Genomic DNA, 17,720 nt, shown 5'->3' with positions numbered 1-17,720 from the left:
AATAGCCTCACTTCGTTTTCTCAGAATCTGAAAATAGTTCTGAAAATAGAAATCAGTCGAAGAGATTCGATTTTGGTTACAACTTGGTTTTGCAGTTTCTGCATTTTGCCTTTGCAGGGCAGTACACACTTAAAAAAAAAAAAATTTACATTTTTTTTTTATGAAGTCCATTTATATTGTTAGAAAAGGTTTTGTTGTGCCAAAAATAATGATACTTTTCAATTATTATTTTGTTTTTTGGTTTTTTTTGGGCCACTGTGCCTTTAAGTTCAAATCCTCAATTGTCTGTTTTCAGTTCCCTAATGTTATTATTTTGAAAAGTAGTAATATAAAAGTAATAGAGTTTGTTTTCGAAATGCTCTTTTTTTTTTTTAGGTGGAGAAAAGGTTTTGGTTAGGATAAGAGGCATAAACGTAGCAAAAGCAAAGTGGTTTTATACAAATCATATTAAGGCGCGGTCACATTTACCTTTTAACTGTGAAATACAGTCATCTCAATGGGAATATGTGTGTTCGTAAATTTCGTGCAATGAACTTTTGATGGCAAAGAAAATCCCCTCGCGGATTTTGCATGGAGTTCAAGTTTGGTGGACTAAATATTCACAATAAAAAAGGATATCATTTTAGTGGCAAGTTTCTTCACTCTCACTGGGTATAAAGTGCAGAATTAAAAGGAGGATGATTGGTAATTAGTTTTTTGCCCGCCCATGCCTTGTTTGCTGCAAAATTTTGTTGCACATAGGTGACCATACGTGCCTCAATGACCATACAATGAGAATCCACCTTACAGGCCGTATCAAGTTAAAAGAACTTGTCAAAAAATACCTGCATCCTGTTTCACTCGTTGCTCTGCGTCTAACTTTTTTTAACGCAAGAACGTGTTTGGTTTTCACAGCTTTGTTTCAAATAAGTGCTATTTTTGCACTGGGGAGTTTTTGCAAGTTAATGCAAGTTTTGTACGCAAAACCTTATATTCATTATATTCAAAGTACTATGAACTGTCAAGACCAGTTTGGCTGCTCTGGTAACTAACAGTCCTGTGGTTTTATGTCTCTCAGGTAAATCTTGTTATGAATCTGGAAAGCTGTGATTTATTGGCAGAGAAGGTGGACCGTGCAGAGTTTGTGTCTTTGCTGAAGAAAATGTTGTTGATTGACGCAGAGGAAAGAATCGCCCCGAGTGACGCCCTTGCGCATCCCTTTGTCACTTTGCAGCACCTGCTGGACTTCCCCCACAGCAACCAGTGAGCAGCTTTTCACTCCCAATCATGTTTATGGTCCAGATTACATCTAGTATTAGCGTACATATCGGGCGATAGGACAGTTATTTTCTTGTTGCACATAACTGGAAAAATGTAGACCCTTGTTTTAGTGCAGTTGATTATTGATGGGTAAGTAGATGGCACTTTGAATGTTTGGCCAGATGTAGTGTTTAAATGACAAATGTAATGTGATCACATCCGTTTCTGACCACTAATGAATGTGGTTTGAATGATCGGATCACAAAACATTTGGCGCTGATATTTAGCACTGTCCACTTGTGATTAAGACACTTCCAGTACGATTGACTCAAAGTGCACACTCTTATGTTCTGAAGGCTCTCTTCTCTGCTTTTTTGCAGTGTTAAATCGTGTTTTCACATCATGGACATGTGCTGCTCACGCCCAGGTGCATATGACAGCCGGACCAAGCCTCCATTTGTCAGGACGGTCCCGAACAGCAACGTAGCACCCAGCCTGACCCTACCCTTCTGCAAAATGACCAGCATTCACTCTCAGGTACATCATAAAAACATTGTTTTACCGTCTGGAACATTCAATCGCTGATTTTCAACTGGTGGGTTGCAGGACTCTTGATAAGGTCACAAACAGCTGAGAAACACAATGCTAAATGAAAATAATGCAATTCAGTTAACCATATAATCCTGCAAATATTTTTTTGTTGTTGATGTAAAAGGGTTTGGAACCGAGAACCCCAAGTATTTAAAAAAATAAATACAGAAACCAGATTTTCATGACTTTCTGCTCGTTATGGTTCTTTTAAGTGAATCAAAAGCATATAGATTTGTTATATCTGTTCTGTTGAAGTCTGAAATAATTCTTCCTCAATAATATTAAAAGAATCTTAAAGCTACTGGAATCAGTGCCAGTATTGTTAAAGGTGCACTCAGTATTTTTCTGAAGTATGTTGAAGTACGGCTTACACTGACACCTAGTGGCCTGGATACTGCATCATTCAAACACAGTCGTTTTTAACCAGTGCGTCCAGTCAAACTCTACATTATTTTGCTGTAAATATGACAAAGTGAAGACAGATTCGCTTGCAACAGAGATAAAAATGGTTTTCGACTACCACAGTTTTTGCACGATAATAATTAATAATAATTGAACAATATGTAACATTAATAATTTAGCATATTATTGGACCTATGCAGTTCAAAGCAGTATTAGTCAAATTTATTTTATTTACTTTTCTTGTTTTAAGCATAAACCTCACTAATTTTGTAACTACAGTACAGAGCCCCTTAGAGGACAGGGAGGGAATTTATTTTCTGAAATAGTTTTGCGTTCCCTAGCAAGAAGCTTTGTATTCCTTCACAATTATTTTGGGTTTCTTCAAAATACCTTTTATATAAGTCGTGTGAAACTGAACTATTTTTCCTCATGAACCATAGTTGAACTAAGGTATTTGTAGTAAAATCATAGTAACTACATATTTTGCCAAGGTTTTAATACAGTAGCTATAGTTCAACAATGGTATTTGTAGTCAAACTATTTCCACTAAATGTACCATGGTATTTACTACAGCAACCATATTTTAAACATGATATTCATTATTAAACATTAGTAATTCTACAGGAAAACCAAAACTATGGTAGAAAAAAAGTACATGTAATATGGTTTTTAAAAACATTCTCGCCACAAAAATGGTTACACATTTACAAAAGGGTTTTCTATAGTGAAAACATGGTTCAGTTTTGTAAGGGCTTGTTTGTTTGTTTTTTCTTTTTTTTGTTGGCCAAAAGTTTGAAGCTCTTCGCTGGTAGTGGTGAATCTCCGGAAAACGTTTGGCAACAATGGACAATTTGGCTACAAAGCTCATTTGCATGTTAAAATTAACTTTGCCACTAAATTTGCAGCAAATTCGCCATGAACTCTCGATTTTTAGGCACTGCTGGTTATCTCTGATTATGATCACTTTTCTCACGTGTCGTTTGCTGTCAGGTTAGGACACGGTTTCTCTGTGGCTGCCTGTAGCCTCCTCTATGTTTCTGTTTGATTTCAGTGTACTCTGTTAAAAAAAATAAGGCTGGGCATAGAAATGCATAAATTCTTCAACTACAAACTCTTCAGACATGTTTAGTATGTTCTGTTTTCTGTGCAGTTGTGTTTTTTTCTGTTGTCACTAGCACCTGTTTTCAGATGAACAAAAGAAGTTTTAACTTGAATGCCCCAATGTCACAAGGGCATTGTGTGAACTGTTGCTGTCGTGCCCTACATAAACACGCACAAGAAATCAACAGTCGTTCAACAGTTTCACTGAATAATACATTAGATTTAATTTTGTTTCTCAACAAACCTTATCGAATGCTTTCATAACAATCATGAGTCTCATTAATAATTTATTAGGCTTTTGAATTATACGTTTGTGTTCTTTTGAAGCTTGATGAGGTGGTCACCATAAACTGCCAGTGTATGACATCACTGAGCACAAAATCTTTTCACAATTTTTCCCTATGTGTTAAGAAAAAGAAAGTAAGTCATACAGGGTTATAACAACACAGGGGTGAGTAAACAATGACTGAATTGTTCATTCTGGTCCTTGAAGATATTTTCCAGGAAAACAAGACCGAACACTGATTTAAGAAAATGAATGATTTTAGTGCAATCTCAAACACTGACCCAACACTGGTTTCTGTAAGGTTTTGTGCACACTTTGTCTATGTGCTGCATCATGTGCTTGGATAAAGTAATTACATCATCACGTATCCTTTAGTTTCTGCTGCTCAGTCTTATAATCCCTTTCTTTTCTCTCAAAGTCTTTTCTGTTTGTGGCTGTTTCTTGCTTATTTTGTTAACGTGTTGTTAGTCACGTTGACTCATTCCTCACAATATGATGTGCACAATATGAGGTGATGACAGGCTGCCACTGAACATGTCAACACGCTGCCTCTGCTCTCACTACATTATAATAAACCTCAGTATACTGTATGTTTGACTCTAAAACAGGTTATATGTTGGGCTACTGTGGATATGTTTATGTCAGTGTAAATGACTCTGTAAATGGCATTGTGGTCTTTTTAAGATCTCACAAATGTGTTGCCTAACTGCCGTTGTCACGGCAACACTGCTGACATCATGGCAACGAGGAGAGAGCATTCGGTTGCTAAGTAGAGACACAGCTGAAAAACTTTACTACAGCACTAACACACACACACACACACACCGTTTTAATGCATTTTCAGTGACCTCTTCAGTTATCTTATAAATATGGCCCTCCTTAAAGTACAGGAAGTGAGCCGGTCAGCTGTTTTAACGTCAACATTTACTTTGATAGGGTTGATATTGAAACAAAATATTGAAATAAATGCTTTTGCCAGTGTCTTCGAGCACATTCACACCCTTAAGCGTAATTGCTGTTATTCAGTAACCAGACTTTGTAGTTGACTGATCTTTGATCTAAAGGCCGAGATTTGTTTTCCTGTCTGCCCGCTCTGAGCATATGCATCTTTCTCTAATACAGTCTCTGTTAGCGCCCTGTCGCCACCTATGGGACATTTGAATGCAGTGCACTACAATGGCTGTTCCTACAAACATTTATCTTTAGGTACTACTGAACCTTTATTTCCAGAATGGCTAAAGCCAACCAACACTCATTTTGTTCAGTCATTACAGAGTCTCAAAACTGCTGCAGCAAAAACAGCTTGTCAACCGTCCTGTTACAGTTTTATTGGGTCATTTCGACCTGTTTAAGAGTTATAAACAATGGCTAAATCTTGTATTTGGTCAAAATGCCTTTGTGTTGCTAAGTGGTTGCTAGGGTGTTGGCAAATGGTTACAAGATGGTAGCTTCCTGGCCCAAGTCAAAGGGACCATCCCCAAGTCACTATAATCAATGTCCATCCAAGTTGCAAATTTAATTAATTAAAAAACGAAATATTGCATAAACAATTAGCGAAAAAAGCATAAAAAAATGCTTTGAATTTAAATGATTTAATCATGTACATCGGTTCCACATGAATCAATTAAGTTACATCAACATTTTCACTTAGTTTATCTCATTAAGTCTTTGTCGGGAAACAAATTGTTCACGTAATTTCAACATAATGGAATCAAGTTATTTTTAAATCCCAATTAAGTAGCCTTGAATTGATTTTATGTGTCTTTAACATTAACATTATTCATTGCCTCAGTTTTACATCATATTTTTATGTCACATTACTAATTTATGTTGTATGGTTATGCTAGTTAGCTAACTTTTAGCTAGCAATAGCATGCATTCCCTTATGAAAATCGAGAGTCCATGGCAAATTTGCCACTGATAATTTTCACATGCAAATGAGCTTAGCTGCAAATTTGCGGCACATTGTCTGTTGTTGCCAAGAGTTTGCCGGAACTTCACCACTACCCATGTGAAGAGCTGCAAACTTCTGGCAAACGGTTAGCGGTGAATCAAAAGCTCCTTTGCGTGTGATAAAAACAATTTATGTTGTAAGGTTATCTTTTAGCTAGTAATAGCATGCATTAAAATGCCCAATGCTAAGTAGCATTAGTCATTTATGTTGTTGGGTTATGCTAGTTAGCTAACTTTGAGCTAGCAAAAGCATGCATTAGCATGCTAAATGCTAAGTAGTAATTGTTCCTTGAGTAAAGCAACATGCAAAATGTTGTTTGTGTACACATCCTATACCTAAGCAAAAGCAGCACTCTTCAACACAATGGTAACCCAATCGGTTAACAGAATCGGTTCTAAACCCCAAAAGAACCATGCACAGTGTTTGAGTATTCCAATTATCAGATTTAAAAAAATTAAGTGTTTACTCTATATCTACTGTAAAGGAATAGAAAAGGAAAACGAAAAGTTGTGATTAATGTCTTTATCTTTTTCTCTCTTTCTGCTCATTCACAAAGACTTTAGCCTCATCTGCCCCATCACTGATGCATCACAGAATACCGCTTCAGACAGGAAGTGCTCAGTTTGGAGACACTTTCCAGCAGGCGCTGATTCTCTGCCCTAACACCATACAATGTACTGCACTTTTATTGGTATCAGATCAAATATTACCTGTATGCTCTATCTTGTCATATTTTTGTTACTCGTGTTGTCCTTAATGTGACAGGTATTTCTCACAACCCGAATAAGCCAGTGGGCTTCTCGTTGCGCATGGAGAACACCGTACCACTGGTGACGCAAGCCTCTGCCATTCAACCTCTCCAGATCAGACCAGGCCTCATTACACAGGTAAACACAACTGTAACGTGGAGAGTACCAACAGTAGATTGGCCTGGTGAGCTCCAGCCATTAAATTGCCATCAGTGTGAACGAGGCTTAAGAATTAAACTCATTGAATTATGTCGTTCAACATGTTTATCTTCTCCAAAGCAGGCGTGGACAAATTGTGCTCAGCAGATCCTGGTTCCTGCCTGGCCACAGGTGACACCGGTGGCCCCCTCAGCAGCAACACTGGCCTCAGATGCAGTGGCAGGTCCACAAAACTGGGGGTGCGTGCAGGGAACTGCTCCGTCATTGTGTTTGCTCTGCTCTATTTATGCTTCAATTGGTCAGATGTTGTAATGCGTTGTATCCAGCTGTTCAAGCCAACTTTCTTTATATACTTTCCTCCATAATGAAGTGATTTGTTCCTCCCCATTTTTTGCAGGAAAGTTCATTCCCATGGCAACCATTACAGCTCCATGATGCCCCACCCCCAGCCGCTGCTAACCAACCCGATGACCCTGTCCGCTCACCAGCCAATAAGCATAGGCATAGCTCATGTGGTGTGGCCACAGCCGGCTGCTAACAAGAGAAATAAACCATCTTCAAACAGGTTCATCAAATTACAATATCTGAACAGTAGCGGGTGTACGAAGGAACTGGTGCCACTTAAAAAAAGAAGAAACCAATAATTTATTTAGTTAGTTCATTGATTCATTTAAAGTGACTGATAACTTTATCATACATATCATCCTTAATCAACATTTTGAATGTCCAAAATGTCTATTTTATAATGTCTTTTTTTATGTCCAGTTATTGTTCAGTTAAATATAAAAATAGAAATGTAATGAAATAAATCACTTGACAAATTGACTGTAAAATAGAAATGTCTTGACATGTTTAAAAGCGTAATTTAATGCTACGATAAAATAATAATTTCCAAATGCATCTTTTTAATTGCATTTTAAAGATATGTACCAATTGCTTTAAATTGCATAAAACCGATGGTCCAGTTCTGCTTGGCCTTTATTATTTTTTTCCAAAACGAATCACATTTTGAGGGCCTAAACATGCTCGAAAACTCATGAAACTTTGCACACGCATCTGAAGTGGCGAAAATGTACATCTGATATTGGTTACATGTAATTATATTAGAATTAGGTGTGGCAAATGGCTCAATAGCGCCACCTACAAACTTTAAAAGGTGTGCGTTTACGCTACGTTTCACCTACACGTACGAAGATCAGTACATATGTGTAACATGCTAATACCTACAAATGTGTCTCTTGGACCCATGCCCTAAACTCAACAGGAAGTCAGCCATTTTTGTTTTTCTCTTCGATTTTTGCTCCGTTTTTGCCATTTCCAGGCCTCGTATTTTAACAAACTCCTCCTAGAGATTTTATCGGATCTACTTCATAGTTGGTTATTCTAATCTAAAGGCCTTGGCGATGCTAAAGTGTGAGGCTTTTGAGTTTTTGACAAATTTTTATGTTTCGTCATGAAAAAGGAAGTTGTTATAACTCATACATAGAATGTCCAATCTACCCCAAACCTCACATGTTTGATAATAGATCCAGCCTGAATACATCTACATGCCAATATTCAGTTATAGTCATAGCGCCACCTACTGGCAACAGCCAGTTCCAGGTCTTGTACTTTAACATGTCAACACATACAAAAAAGTCTCTTAGAGCCATATCCTAAACCCAACAGAAAGTAAGCCACTGTCATTTTTCTCTTAAATTTTTGCACAATTGTTGCCATTTTCATGCCTCGTACTTTAACAAACTGCTCCTAGAGAATAAATCAGATCAACCGAGATTCGGTCAGTCTAATATAAAGGCCTTGGCGATGCTAAATTGCTTCACATCCCGAGACCCAGCCTAAACATTTCTATATGCCAATATTAAGTTATAGTCTTAGCACCACCTACTGGCAACAGGAATACACTCTTAACAACATTTAAGTGCTAAAAAATGCTAAAAGAATTGGAGTGACATCCCCCTGGCACAGCAGCCCCAACGTGCACCAGGGTGCGAGGGCCCGTTCGTCGCTGCTTGCAGCTTTAATTTACATTATTTCTTTAAATAAAAAAAAATAAGGAAACAATTATCAGTTTATAAATTAAAAAATAGAAATTTAAGGAAATTAATCACTTGACAAATTTACAATAAAATGGACATTTCTTGAAATGTTTAAGAGCATAATTTAATACAACAATAAAATAATAATTGTCAAATGTATCTTTTCTGTTGCATTTGAAAGAAAATTTACCAGTTGCTTTTATCAACATTTTAAATGTCCAAAAATGTGAAATTTTAAAACATCAGTTTAAAAAAATATATTTTTGTAAAGTGATTTATTAACATTATTTCTTTAAATAAATAAAAACATTTATGAAACGATTATAAATGTATGAAATCAGACAGATGTTGTGTCAGCCAAAAACACACTTTATTGACATATATTTTATTAAATATATAATTAATTTAATATATTAAATGTCTCTATGCAGTGGTCAATTTCCTTTTATTTTAAGTTCACATGTTCTGTTGTTGATCATTACATTCTTGCTATGTTAACATTTCCCCACCTAATTCATCTCCATCGTAATTATCCCTCCTAGAAGTAACAACTTCATGCACAGCACCAACACCCAAAATTCAGCATACCAGTCCCCAAAGATGGTACACAGTGCCAAAAACACACAGGAGGAAGAGGCGGAGGAGTGTGTGGTGGAGGCGGAGGAGTGTGTGGTGGAGGCGGAGTCAGAGGTGGGGCTAGAGGAGGAGTCTGTGTGCTGTGAGACAGAAGCAGAGTGTCAGAACCAGAGGCAGAGCATTGTGATCGCTGACTCTCCGAGCCCTGCGGCCAGCGTCATCAGCATCAGCAGTGGAACAGACGAGGAGGCTCCAGACACACAGAAACTCTCAATAGAGTGAGCTGACACATTAATATACGTCCGATAGAACATACGTTTTAGCACACTTGTTAAAGAAATAGTTCGCCCAAAGTGAAAATATCATCACTTACTCACCCTCGTGTCGTTCGTATACGTATGAGTTCCGTGGAACACAAAAGGAAATGTTTAGTAGAATGTTCACACCAATATGTTCCATGTAATAAAAGCATATAGTGAGTGTTTGTGTGTGTTTCAGATGTAAGGGCAGTCCAGAGTGTGAGGCTTGTCAGAGCACACTGAATATGGAGCGAGTGTGTTCACTGAGCAGTCCAGACTCCGTCCTCAGCACCAGCTCATCTGCATCGGAGCACTCCAGAGCTTCACCCTGCAAGAGACCCAACAGGTTATTATCACACATACACACACACACACACACACACACACACACACACACACACTAAATCATAATGTAAGACGACAGTGGAAGACTCATTAATATTCTCAAGCGAGTGTTGTATTTGCTCTGTGTGTTCAAACATGTCTGCTCTGGTCTGTGTGCAGTATGTCAGATGACGAGCGCGAGAGCGGCTGTGATCCTGTGGACGGTTCTCCCGCCTCCGTTTCCTCCAGCCGAGTGGACAGCCCCTTTCTGGAAAGCACGTTTATTAATGACAACAACCAGAACTGTAAAGCCACGGGAGCCACAGAAACGGAGTCTGTCAAGCCGCCAGTCCGCACCATGATGGTGCCGCCCATGAGGGTTCACAACAATGAGCCCACTGGCCGTACAGGTAACACACAATCAGATAGTTACACCCCAGACTCATGCTATCGTCCAGCCAATGTTCCTATGCTGGTCTGGTTGTGACGCTCAAACAAACCGAGCAAGACAAAGTACGAATGGCAATCTCGGTTGGAGATTACATGTTTATTTTGGCAAAAAAAAAAAAAAGACCTTTATTGCAGTCATTGTGAAAAAGAATTGACACATTTAGCACCTAAATATACAAATGTAATGGCTAAGTCCTGAAGCTTAAAAGACACAGATTGGTTACTTCAGGTCAGAACATCACTGCTGCTGCTGTTTACTTTCAGATCACATGACTGGGGAATGTGTGTCTTTAATGGGTAACAGACATGGTCACAGGTGATTATGGGTGCAGTGGTGGAAAGACTGGCTGGAGTGTTTCCTTCTCTCTGAAATCTTTTTCTCATACCCTCTCTTTTGTGTATATAGCTTTTTTGGCCTAAACTGTGTGTGAAAGTGTTTCAATGAAACCATAAACAAAGGCAAACAAGCGGAAAATAAAAAGAAACATTTAATCAGTTACACGTCTTGGCTATGCAAGTTACTCCAAAAAAGTAATCCACCACAAATTACTGATTATTTATAAAAAGATTTAATCATATTACTTTTCTGATTACTTTACATATATTTCTAAAGCACATTTGCACTCAACAAATTCAATATAATGTCCATGTTTCCTCCTTGTTCATTGTTGCACACAAATCAGTCAGAACCACACGTTTTTACCTTGCAATTATATATATATATATATATATACTAATAGTATTTCGGAAATATATATAACCCTAATCATTTTTTTCCACTTCCTGTAGCTAAAAGTTGCACATATGTGACCTTTGTTTTTTTTTTCTCTCTGACCCGGTTTGTCCCACCCTTCATCAGCACACACACACAGAACGTGGATGATAGCAGAATTTATTTTCCTGCACACAGAGCAGTGAAAGAGAAAGATAGTAAGTCACACTGTTGTTTAAGCTCCACCTATTCAAAATATATTTCACCACGTTAGAAAGCACATGGAAAATGACGCAGATAGAAAGATAGTAGAGTGCATCCAAACGGACATAAAACGATCAAAATACCCATAAATATAAACCGAAAACACTCTCTACAAATCAGTCGGTGTCTACTGTGAGCAATGCTTTTATACAGTGTCAAACATTTTATATGCAATTATATATTTTTAACTTTTAGTGTGGAGCAACCACAGAAACGACTCACCCACAGCAGTTCTCTTTAGCTCTGCTGCAGATTGTTCGAACACGGTGGCCTATAGCGCCACCTGCGCAGCCAATAAGAAGCGCAATCCCATTATTGCAGGATTTACTTAAAGAACCCTCAACCTATAATATTTATCTCGTTACATATACACTGAGCTAAAACATTATGACCACCTGCCTAATTTGCTGTTGGTCGTCTATGTGCTGCCAAAACAGCGCCGACCCGCTGAGGCATACACTCTACAAGACCCCTGAAGGTGTCCTGTGGTATCTGGCACCAAGACATTAGCAGCAGGTCCTTTAAGCCCTGTAAGATGCGAGGTGGAGTCGCCTTGAATCGGATTTGTTTGTCCAGCACAACCAACAGATGCTCAGTCGGATTGAGATCTGGGGAATTTGGAGGCCAGGGCAACATGGGCCAGGGTTTGTTCCTCAAACTATTCCCGAACAATGTGTGCAATGTGGCAGGGTGCATTATCATGTTGAAAGAGGCCACTGCCATCAGGGAATACCATGAAGGGGTGTACCTGGACTGCAACCATGACTAGGTAGGTGGCACATGTCAAATTGACGTCCACATGAATGGCCGGCCCAAGGGTTTCCCAGCAGAATATTACCCAGAGCATCACACTCCCTCCACTGGCTTGTCGTCTTCCCACAGTGCGTCCTGGTACCATCACTTCCCCAGGCAAATGGTGCACACATTCATGGCTGACCATGTGATGTAAAAGAAAATGGGACTCATCAGACCAGGTGACCTTCCACTGTTCCAAGGTCCAGTTCTGAAGTTTGCTTGTCCATTGCAGGTGCTTTCAACGTTGGACAGGGGTCATCGTGGTCACTGCTTTTTGGCAACACAGCCCTATACGCAGCAGGGTGCGATGCACTATGACACATCCCTCCCATAACAATCATTAAAATATTCTGTGACTTGTGCCTCAGTCGATCTTCTGTCGGTTCGGACCATATGGGATAGCCTTGCCTTTGTGCATCAATGAGTCTTGGGCGCTCAACACCCTGTCTCCGGTTTGTCCCTCCTCGGACCCCTATCAGTATTTACTCAACACTGCTGACTGGGAGCACCCCACAAGCCTTGCCATTTCAGAGATGCACTGACCCAGTCATCTGGCCATAACAATTTGTCCCTTGTCAAAGTCGCTCATATCTTTACTCCTGACCATTTCTCCTGCATTCAACAGGTTGACAACGAGAACTGATTGTTCGCTTACCATCTAATCTACCCAAACCTTGACATGTGGTGGTGTTAGATGATGATCAATGTTATTCGCTTCACCTTTGAGTGGTCATAATGTTTTGGCTCATCTGTGTATATACATTTCCAGGAGGTACATGTCTGACTCGACTACAAAATCTAGCACAAAAAAATGACAATGTATACTTAAGTTTACTTTGCCAATAAAGCTTAAAATAAATTGAATCTGCCCACTGACTTTATGATATGTAAGCATAGCATCTGGAAAGTATTCACAGCGATTCACTTTTTCCACATTTTGTTATGTTACAGCCTTATTCCAAAATGAATTAAATTCATTATTTCCTCAAAATTGTACAAAAAATACCCCATAATGACAATGTGAAAGAAATTTGTTTGAAATCTTTGCAAATTTATGAAAAAAATAAAAATAAATCACATGTACACAAGTATTCCCAGCCTTTGCTCAAGCACCTTTGGCACCAATTACAGCCTCAAGTCTTTTCGTGTATGATGCTACAAGCTTGGCACACCTATTTTTGGGCAGATTCTCCCATTCTTCTTTGCAGGACCTCTCAAGAGATGTTCAATCGGGTTCAAGTCTGCAGGACCTCTCCAGAAATGTTCAATCGGGTTCAAGTCTGGGCTCTGGCTGGGTCACTCAAGGACATTCACAGTGTTGTCCCGTAGCCACTCCTTTGTTATCTTGGCTGTGTGCTTAGGGTCATTGTCCCATTGGAAGATGAACCTTCACCCAGTCTGAGGTCCAGAGCGCTCTGGAGCAGGTTTTCATCAAGGATGTCTCTGTGCATTGCTGCATTCATCTTTCCCTCAATCCTGCTAGTCTCCCAGTTCCTGCTGCTGAAAAACATCCCCACAGCATGATGCTGCCACCACCATGCTTCACTGTAGGGATGGTATTGGCCAGGTGATGAGCAGTGCCTGGTTTCCCCCAGACATGTTGCTTGCCATTCAGGCCAAAGAGTTCAATCTTTGATTCATCAGACCAGAGAATTTAGTTTCTCATGGTCTGAGAGTCCTTCAGGTGCCTTTTGGCAAACTCCAGGTGGGTTGTCATGTGCCTTTTACTGAGGAGTGGCTTCCATCTGGCCACTCTACCATACAGGCCTGATTGGTGGAGTGCTGCAGAGATGGTTGTTCTTCTGGAAGGTTCTCCTCTTTCCACAGAGAAATGCTGGAGCTCTGTCAGAGTGACCATCGGGTTCTTGGTCACCTCCCTGACTAAGGCCCTTCTCCCCGATCGCTCAGTTTGGCCGGGCGGTCAGCTCTATGAAGAGTCCTGGTGGTTCCAAACTTCTTCCATTTACGGATGATGGAGGCCACTGTGCTCATTGGGACCTTCAATGCTGCAGAAATGTTTCTGTACCCTTCCCCAGATCTGTGCCTCGATGCAATCCTGTCTCGGAGGTCTACAGACAATTTCTTGGACTTCATGGCTTGGTTTGTGCTGACATGCACTGCTAACTGACGGACCTTATATAGACAGGTGTGTGCCTTTCCAAATCATGTCCAATCAACTGAATGTACCACAGGTGGACTCCAATCAAGTTGTAGAAACATCTCAATGATGATCAGTGGAAACAGGATGCACCTGAGCTCAATTTTGAGTGTCAGGCTGTGAATACTTATGTACATGTGATAAATTATTATTTTTTTTTCTTATAAATTTGCAAAGATTTCAAACAAACTTCTTTCACATTGTCATCATGGGGTATTGTTTGTAGAATTTTGAGGAACATAATTAATTTAATCCATTTTGGAATAAAATGGATTAAATGGATTAAACATAACTAAATGTGGAAAAAGTGAAGCGCTGTGAATACTTTCCGGATGCGCTGTATACTTGTATCAAAGATTTATACATGTAAAAACATTTGTCTAACTCTTCTGCAAAAAAACAGAACATTTTAACATTGGTATAGTTAAATAATTAAAATAAATGATGACTAACCAGTTTGTTTTAATGTATCATGATTAATCACAGAAAACAATATTGTAATCAGTTTACAGCCCTACTTATTATCCACTGGAAAAACAGAAAGAACAGCTTGTGCCGATGTTCATTGTTTCTTTGATTTGTTTTGGCTACTTCCGTGTTTTGTCTAGCGCATAATCTAGCGCATATTTCTGTATGTGCTTTTAAGGAGGGATTGGCTTATTTTCCCGTTCTTCCCATTGTGGTTATATAGAGCAATCATGTCAACCCAAAGTCCGCAGTGGTTCCAACAGGCAGCTGCCGTACTCCACGTTACTGGTGAATCGGCAGCAGAAGACCACGCCTGCTTTCCCGCCCCCGCAGCCCCCTCAACAGCAGCTTACTTTTGGACAGGTCAGTTCCTCTCCCTTGCTTCTCAGCCTGCTACGTTTGAGGAAATGTGATTGATTGTTGTATGGTTAACTGAGTTTTTAGAAGCCCAGATATTAATGTATGTGCTAGCATAGATAATTCCAAAATCTTGAGTTGTCTAGATCAAATACTTCATCAAAAAAGCCTATTCACATGCATTTTACAGCGGCACAAGTCCCCCTTCATGACCCTTTAAGAGGGGTGAGAATCAGAATTGTAATTCTAATTCAATATGATTCCCATCCCTAGTGCAAGATGAGTCATCAATATATTTGAGAATGTAAATTATAAATGTGTGTGTCTGCTAAATGTGAATTTTGTCAACAAATAAAAATACACTAACATATAGATGACCTTAAAGCTAACAGACATGAACTAAAAGCCATTTTGGGGTCATTTCATGGGGTCTCTTGAGTCTATTGTTGTTCTTCTAGAAATTAAATGATCGATACTTGCTTTATTTCGGAATGAACTGATTGGTTTGTGCTCTAGGTCCAGCATTATGGCTCCTCCCACCTGGAGTGGAATGGCAACTACAGCCATTGCCGGCCTCATGCATTCATCCCGCCCACCGTTCATGGCCACACCTTCACTCTGCCTCATGGCAGCCCCACCCACACTACGGTCCACCCTCAGTCGCACCTGGGCGTCCACCCACATACCCAGGCCACTTTACTCTCCTACCCCCCCTCAGGACCTTTGGTGACAAATGCGCCCATGGCCCACATCTTGGCTTCACCCGGGGCTACACGGAATCACATCTTTCAACCTCCCTATGGCCTCTCCCATCCGGCGGGTCACCTCGTGCACCAGGTCACGGTGGGGCTCAACCCCCGCCTCTTGCCCTCGCCCACCCTTCACCCTCAGGGTCAATTCAAGCCATTCTTCCCCCCACACTCCTTCATCGCGTCACCCGCATACGTAGGTTTCCCCCTCAGTCCTACTAAACTTAACCAGTATCCCTACGTCTGAGACGCGCTCCGCAAACCTCTTGAGGCCAGAAGGGCTTGTCAACTCCACCTCAGTCTCGGGCGTAGCAAGAAACCGCAAACCACCTGGTTCTTGCACCCAAAGCCATGGCGCAAGAGAGAAATCTAGCAATTTTTCAGAATCACAACGTAGAATCGAGTGCAATTTTAATGAGCTTTAAAAAAAAAGGAGATGTTTGAAAAGTCTTGTGCAAGTAGGGTGAAGAAGGTCAAAGGTTGGAGAATGTACAGAAATGAGAGATGCACATTTGATGCATCATTATTGGATTTTCAAATGAATGCTCCTCTATTGAACAGCGGATGGTGTTCAAAATCATGTGATGATCAACTTATTTTTATACATTGCCTTTTACCTTGTATACGACGCATCTTTGTTTGTAAAAGACCCAGTATCTTGTTCAAGACTGACAAGTTGTTCCAAGTGTTTGTATTTTTCTCAATGTCTTTGATGTTTTTCGGAACTGAGTCATCGACGGGTTGTTTGTCACGCACTGCATGTGTTGCATGAGCTGCAATGTCACTCTGACAGAAGCCTAGAGGTGCTCTTAACACGTCAAGAGGCTCGATGCATTGTTGTCACCAGCCATAGTGCCTTATATATTGGCAGTCCAGTTCCTGTTTCTACTACACTACTCTCTCTGTATGTATATAAAATGTGTATGTACATGTACTGGTCTGCCGCACTTGCAATTTGTCTGTCTGTACATGTATTATACACACAGGTGTATTATTTCATGCATAGAAAGGCATCGATGTACTGCATTGCACAAACCGCAGTGCTTATTTTTGGATCCAATGTATATTTGAGATGTAGTAATTTAGTTACGTTTGGTTACGTCACCGGAGGACGGCATGCTTTTGCTGCAGCAAATGCTTGCTGTTTTTATTGTTGGCGATGTATATTTTTCATTACCTGAATTAATTAGTTGTATAAAGAGCTCATTAAATACCGATTACTCTGAAAAATGTCTTACTACTAACAGTATTTGTACTGTTTAGTCAAACTGCAATACAATCTAGATATAGGGATAAATATATAAATAAAGGGAAAGTTCACCTCAAAAATGGAAATTTGTAAATGATGACAGAATTGTCATTTTTGGGCGAACTGTCCCTTTAAGGGTTTTTATTTCTTTCTTTGTCTGTGTATTTAAATTCTTTGGGTGTGTTTGTGTTTGTGTGTTTTGTGGTGGCATGGCTTTGACTAGATGAAGACATGAATGCAAAAAGGTCTTTGATTGAGGGTTATGGATTCATCTTAGCCTGAGCAGACCATGCAGTTTCTGATGTATAGATGCGCACATATACTATAGAGTTAGTTTATTCAGTGCTGAAGCTTGACAAGGTGTGTTTAAGGTGTGCAATCCTCATTTATGCATTGTGAATCGATTTAACTGTTTTTTTTTTCTTAATTATACCATTATATCATGTGTTGAAAGCTTGTTGATGTCAACTGCATTTCATACATTCCGTCAGGGAGAAATAAATATAGCCGATAAATGCATATATATATATATATATATATATATATATATATATATATATATATATATATATATATATATGCTGTGTGCATTTTAGTTTTTTAGTTTGTTATGCTTTGTCTGTGTATTTTTTGTCTTTATAAATGAAGTTGCTTGTGTACCACCAAAGACTGTAATTGGTAGGCTCTATTCCAAAACCTTGTGAGATGCCTTTGTAGGCAGCGTTTTAAGGGTTCCCAGGTGTGCAACAATTTGGCTGCACTTGCACAGTCTGCGCAGCCCCTGCTGATGATGAAATGT

General features: G+C 39.6%; 1 protein-coding gene across 2 annotated transcripts in view; it reads left to right on the top strand.

Moving 5' to 3' along the window:
• Window positions 1-17,507, top strand: part of hipk3b (homeodomain interacting protein kinase 3b) — an 88,516-nt gene extending 71,009 nt beyond the window's left edge. Inside the window, exons 6-16 of one of the 2 annotated variants that reach the window (XM_052152012.1) lie at window positions 1,058-1,242; window positions 1,620-1,776; window positions 6,130-6,247; window positions 6,339-6,460; window positions 6,605-6,720; window positions 6,879-7,046; window positions 9,063-9,374; window positions 9,595-9,741; window positions 9,900-10,129; window positions 14,790-14,929; window positions 15,440-17,507. In XM_052152012.1, the coding sequence (XP_052007972.1) occupies window positions 1,058-1,242; window positions 1,620-1,776; window positions 6,130-6,247; window positions 6,339-6,460; window positions 6,605-6,720; window positions 6,879-7,046; window positions 9,063-9,374; window positions 9,595-9,741; window positions 9,900-10,129; window positions 14,790-14,929; window positions 15,440-15,919 (2,175 nt within the window). In that variant the 3' untranslated portion in view covers window positions 15,920-17,507. Of the gene's footprint in view, window positions 1-1,057; window positions 1,243-1,619; window positions 1,777-6,129; window positions 6,248-6,338; window positions 6,461-6,601; window positions 6,721-6,878; window positions 7,047-9,062; window positions 9,375-9,594; window positions 9,742-9,899; window positions 10,130-14,789; window positions 14,930-15,439 lie in introns of both variants that reach the window. The other variant, XM_052152011.1, reaches the window with a different exon arrangement.
• The last annotated feature ends 213 nt before the right edge of the window (window positions 17,508-17,720 follow it).

Source organism: Xyrauchen texanus, chromosome 21 (genome assembly GCF_025860055.1).
Source record: "Xyrauchen texanus isolate HMW12.3.18 chromosome 21, RBS_HiC_50CHRs, whole genome shotgun sequence".
Lineage (NCBI taxonomy): Eukaryota > Metazoa > Chordata > Actinopteri > Cypriniformes > Catostomidae > Xyrauchen > Xyrauchen texanus.
This window is presented reverse-complemented; position numbering and strand designations above follow the sequence as displayed.